The 5,524-nt window shown below is 34.0% G+C and overlaps 1 protein-coding gene across 1 annotated transcript; it reads right to left on the minus strand.

Moving 5' to 3' along the window:
• Positions 1-755: 755 nt before the first annotated feature.
• On the minus strand, positions 756-2,730 carry LOC129944973 (tigger transposable element-derived protein 4-like). The gene is made up of 4 exons (XM_056054633.1): positions 2,265-2,730; positions 1,944-2,051; positions 1,830-1,876; positions 756-845 (listed from the first exon to the last, which is right to left on the minus strand). The coding sequence occupies exons 1-4, from the start codon at positions 2,728-2,730 to the stop codon at positions 756-758; spliced, it is 711 nt and encodes a 236-aa protein (XP_055910608.1).
• Between the last annotated feature and the right edge of the window lie 2,794 nt (positions 2,731-5,524).

Here is a 5,524-nt window from a genome sequence, read left to right on the forward strand (position 1 = left end):
TTGGTCCTTGGCGGAAAGTATATTTCTAGCAATTTTCCCAGTAGTAACTCTCCGAAAACTTTTGCCTTATCATATAAATTTTTCATTAAAAACTGTGTCTTCTTATTTAAACTGAACACAGTAATACTTATTATTATTATCTAACCATCGAATTAATCCGTTTGATATCACTCCTATAAGGAGTATAAATGAGAGCTAAGTCCTTTTTTCTGTAATTTTTTTAAACTTCAGATAACAAACTTAACCCTCTTAGATATATCTTCACTTCGATTTATGAATTTTGAAATGTAATTCCTCAAAAATAAACTCCCCTCAAAAACAAGTGTATTTATAGGTATATATAGATATATATGTATCTATGTGTACATTTACTATTTAAACAACTTCTAAACCTTCAGCTTGTAGATACATAGATACCTATGTTTGTATGAAAGTAATATTGTCGAACGAAATTATTTCCGTTTGAACTGGATGGGTGGTATATGTAGTCCGAAAGAACCATCATCATCGTGGGAGTTGGTGAGGCGGTGCCATAACGATTACGTTGATCGCTTTTTTTTGGAGAGGTCATAAAATGATACTATACAAATATACGTACGTTGTACATACAAATATATATGAGTGTTAGGAAAAGATGGAAAACTCATCCAATAGGTAGGTATGTATATATGTAGGTATATATCTTTATACGAATACGATCCCCTTGTTTACGAAAGAGCATAAAGGTAATCATATTACCTCGATTCGAAATGAATTCATAACTGAATTTTCCTCTTTCCGTCATCGTTCAAAGCCATGGTGAGTTTCCTACGAATTTTCTGTGTGATGCAGCGATGTTGCCAATCCTGCATTTTTAAATAAAAAATAATAAAAGATATGTAAAGGTTATGCAAGTCTGTTTTTAAATGTTGAAATCAAATAAAGTAAGTGTGTTTTTAAATTTTGAAATCAAACAGTTAAGCTCCTAGATAACCCGGGACTTACAACTCTCAACTATATTTATGTGAGCGGGTAAAAAAGAAAGGGATGGAGGGGACCCATTGTTCTTACGCCTAATTCGAATGACTTATTTCATGACAAGAAGTATTTTTCAATTCCTTGCAACTGGCAGTTCTTGTGGAAAAACTTTAAGGCAGGGATATTCACTAACCACCACATTTGAAATTTGACAGAATTCGGGTCCTTATCGAAAATTACAGATTTAAGTCAATATTTACGATGAATAAAATAATATTTTATCAGAATTTTTGAAAAGAAATTTATTTCTTTAGTTTTATCAGTTTTTCAGCATTTTTGTTGATTTTGCTTTCTATTGGATTTCGTTGCATTGAACTTTCAGTAAGTCCAAAGTTTGATGAAAAATATGGGTCCTTAATATGTTAAGGGCAACTTGTTCTGCCTAGCTATGATCTGTATAAGAAGCTTCATTTGACATATCACATATGCATATAAGGGATAACAGCTGATAATTACCATACACCATTATAAATAAATTCAATTTTGGAGTTTTTGAACTAAAAAATACCGCTTCATTATCAAATACGTCAAAATCGGTTATAACGAACTCGATGGTACTGGAGAATCCGTTCGTTATATCCGGTGTTTCGTTATAACCGATTTTCCATTTTTGTTCTTTATTAAATTAATGTATACAAACTTTTTTTATTTTAGCAAAACTTTTATTTATTTACAAATAAATCTGTGATTTTTTGCTGTCGACATTTTTTTATTAACTCTTCTTCTATTTTCATCTCCATTTTGGTCAAAAATTCTTCATAACTTCGGTCAAAAGTATCAGTCAACAAAACAAACGATTTCAAGGTACTGACTGTCTGAAGTGCATCTTCAATTTTCACTTGAATTTGAATTTCAGTTTCTGTAAGTAAAAATGTTGCCAAATAATTTTGAAAGTTTAGAGAAATAAGTCGAAAAACTGTTCTTACCTTCTCCATTTTCATTACTGTCTACATTTTCATTTTGAACAGAATCAATAATTTGATCGTCGGCTAAAAACTCTGCGGTCACAATGTTGTTGTCCACATTAACCAAATCTTCAAAAGTACATAAATCAAAAACGTTATCATATGACTGAATATGTTTAATCCAGTGACTTAAAGGCCAATTGGCCTCTTCTTCAAACTCAGTTTCGACTGAAATATCAAGTTCTTGGGGGATAAATCCACCAAGCTTAAAACAATTTTTGATAGTTGTCAAAGACACCCTCTCCCAACATCAGGAAATCAGTAGAATGGGATCCAACAAACCCATTACATGTGATCCATCTTGTTTCTCGATGTTACGAATGATGTTTAGTACTTGAAGCTTTCTGTAGTGTTCTTTAAGTGATCTGATTATACCCTGATCCATTGGTTGTAACTCAGATAAAGTATTAGGTGGCAAAAATACAAGCTTGAAAGAAGTAAGACCATCAATCTTTGGATGTGCGGGACAATTTTTTTCCTTTCGTTTTCCCAACTGTCTATCCAAAATCCTTAAATTTTTTTCGAATATCTCTGATGTCATCCGGGCTTGTTTATTGGACTCATATAATGATGGAAGTTTCTTGATATTTTTCAAGCACCTCGGGTTTTTGGATTTTCCAATAACCAACAACTTTTGTTTAACAATTCCGGTCATATTAGCTTCTACTAAAACTGTTATTCGTTCCTTTGACATTTTACCTCCAACGCAATTTTCGCCCTTGAATTTCAATGTTTTATTAGGTGTCATTTTGCAGAACAAACCTCTTTCGTCAATGTTGAATATTTGATCATCTGCATAACGCTCTTGCACCTTTGGCCAAACTATTCGCAACCAATCATCCACAACTCCTGCAGAAACCCTACCACATTCACCACTTATCCTTGCACTAACTATGTTATGACTTTTTCGTAATCGTTGAATCCAAGCTGTAGAGCAGGTGAAGTTATTTTAGCCCAACCCTTTTGCAAAGCCATCTGCCTTAGTTTGTAGAAATGGTCCGCTTAGTGGAGTATTCAAGCATCTTTGGGCTTTGAACCATATTAGCAAAGCTTCATCTATGTCGGGATGTTGACTGCATCGAACTTTTTTTTATTTTTAAGTTGGATTCTTCAAAATACTTCTTAATTTTCTCTCGGTCTTTGAAAATGGTAGAGATTGTTGATGCCGATACAGAAAACTCTGCTGCCAAACTTTTATTTCTAGCCTTGAATTTATTGCAGATTTTTCTCCAATCGTAAAAACTCTACGCTTTGAACCCATTTTGAAAAAAAATTAACACATTTAACCAACTATGACTATTCCATCATTTGAATTTTGAGTTCGACAAATTGGACCGAATACAATACCTTTCAATATAGAGTTTTAAAATACATAGTAAACATTTTGAATCTGGCAGTTCTCTTATTGTTTCCATCATCCCAACAAGGCCAAACAACAACCACCCTCTTTAAGCAGGATTGTAATAAAAACAAAAACAAAAAATCGAAAAACTTTTTGTTTTCTTTTCGTTTCAACACCTTTAGGCGATTTGGTTTTCGTTATCTGGTGGAACTGACAATTTCATAGGATGATACTATATAGAGGCATAAGCAAAGCATTCATATTATCATCCTTTTGCTGGGCCATATAGAACTCTGGAAGTGAAAGACAATATATACCACTGTACGTGGTAGAAGATACCAAAGTACAACGTAGGTAGATATAGGCTTAAAGGTAACCCAATGCAAACAAAAAATAGTATTTGGGAGACTGTTTTTTTGAGGGTTAAAAGCAGAGTAGGTATAGAATGTATATTTGTGTATACCTACAATGTACCTCAAAAAACGCCCACTGGGTGGTGGTAGCTCGAAGGATAATTGTTTTCCTTCGACTTTTTCTTGTATTTTTTTTTTGTTCTTATGGCCATATACGTAAAGGTAGGTAGATGTAACTATATCCTATTGTTTGGCAAATGGGTATTTTTTTTTAGATCTCCTTCATAGAGAAAAAAAAAATAAGGATCTACCTCTACGCTTTTATGGCAAGATTGGTAAGCTTACAGATGAAGATACCACAGAGAAAAACTAAGCTATATCAAAGAAACAGGGATAGATTGGAGAGATGATGACGAAAGTATAGGTTTTTCAAAGTTTTTTTTTTTGTTTTTTTAAGGTTCAAATACAAGATAAGGTTTTTCTTGGGAAAATAAACTTTAAGAATTTTGTTTAAAGAAAAATGTGGAAAATCAAAGAAATTCCGTTTGTTTTAGCAGAAAATTTAGAGAAAAAGAAATATAAATAGCAAGCAATCATGACTGGGGATTGGACTTTTTTTTTATTTTGAAACTAAAATCTATGAAAAAATTGAAACTCTGTAGAATTTTACAAATACTGTAACTAATTAAACATAACATAAATGGGTTAAATTAAAAATCAACAAAAAGAAGTTTAATATTCATCAAAAGGCGTTCAAAATCACTCTTCTCATTTGAAACAGGCTCGTCCAACTTTCGTCCACAATGACACTCTCTACCTAAGCTCAATTGATAAAGCCAATTTGCTTGCAGCACATTTTGCTGTTAATTTGACGCTACCGGATAGTGTCATGAGTCCTCTTGTTCTTGAGAGCGTAAATGATTGTATGGGACTAATCTTCTTTCGCACTCGTAAAATCGCAAGAGTACTGGAAGACCTTGACATACACAAATTCGCTGGCCCGGATAGAATTCCCCCTATTGTGCTGAAGAGGTGTTCTTCAACGCTGACAAAACAACTGGGTAAGCTTTTCCATCAGTCCTATTCTACAGGTATCTTCCCGAGTAGATGGAAATCTGCATTTGTCCAGCCTGTCCCTAAAAACGGCGAATCCTCGTCCCCCTCAAATTATCGTCCAATTGCACTTTCGTCCCTTCTTTCTAAGGTCATGAAAACGCTGATTAATTATCAGCTAAAGAAATATCTTAAAGAACGAAAGCTTCTAAATTACCGACAGTATGGTTTTCGTAGCAATAGGTCCACAGGTGATTTCATGGTTCATCTCACCGAACAGCGGAACAAATCTTTACATCGTTTTGGAGAAAGTAAGATTATTGCACTTGATATTTCAAAAGCATTTGATAGAGTTTGGCACCAAGCTCTCTTATCGAAAATGAATGCTTTTGGTTTTGAAGAATCTTTTCTTCGTTGGATTAGAAATTACCTTTCTAACCGTTTAATACAAGTTGTATTGGATCGTTACAAGTCTGAAATTCATAAAATAAATGCTGGTGTTCCTCAGGGCTTCGTTTTGTCTCCGACTCTCTTTCTTATATTCATAAGCGATCTTTTGTCTGTTAAAACCTTTTTTGACATCGAAAGGTTCTGTTAAGTTGTTTCCAACATTTATGGAGCAGCGTGAATTCTCCATGGTCATCCTGCACAAACGAACAAGTTTGGCAGGGATGCCAAAACTAGATATGGCTCTATACAGCTCGTCCCTGTAGATGCTGTCATATGCGGCCTTGAAATCGATGAAAAGATGGTGGGTGTCGATTTAGTGTTCTTGGGGTTTTTCCAGGATCTGC

Source organism: Eupeodes corollae, chromosome 2 (genome assembly GCF_945859685.1).
Source record: "Eupeodes corollae chromosome 2, idEupCoro1.1, whole genome shotgun sequence".
Classification (NCBI taxonomy): Eukaryota; Metazoa; Arthropoda; class Insecta; order Diptera; family Syrphidae; genus Eupeodes; species Eupeodes corollae.

Excerpts from the sequence above, each read along its gene's own strand:
- LOC129944973 (XM_056054633.1), bottom strand. The coding sequence starts at position 2,730 with ATGACACCTAATAAAACATTGAAATTCAAGGGCGAAAATTGCGTTGGA. Across the intron at positions 2,052-2,264 it reads AGATGGATCACATGTAATGG|ATTTGGTTAATGTGGACAAC; the intron begins GTTTGTTGGATC and ends GTACTTTTGAAG. Across the intron at positions 846-1,829 it reads TTGAAGATGCACTTCAGACA|GATTGGCAACATCGCTGCAT; the intron begins GTCAGTACCTTG and ends TTAAAAATGCAG.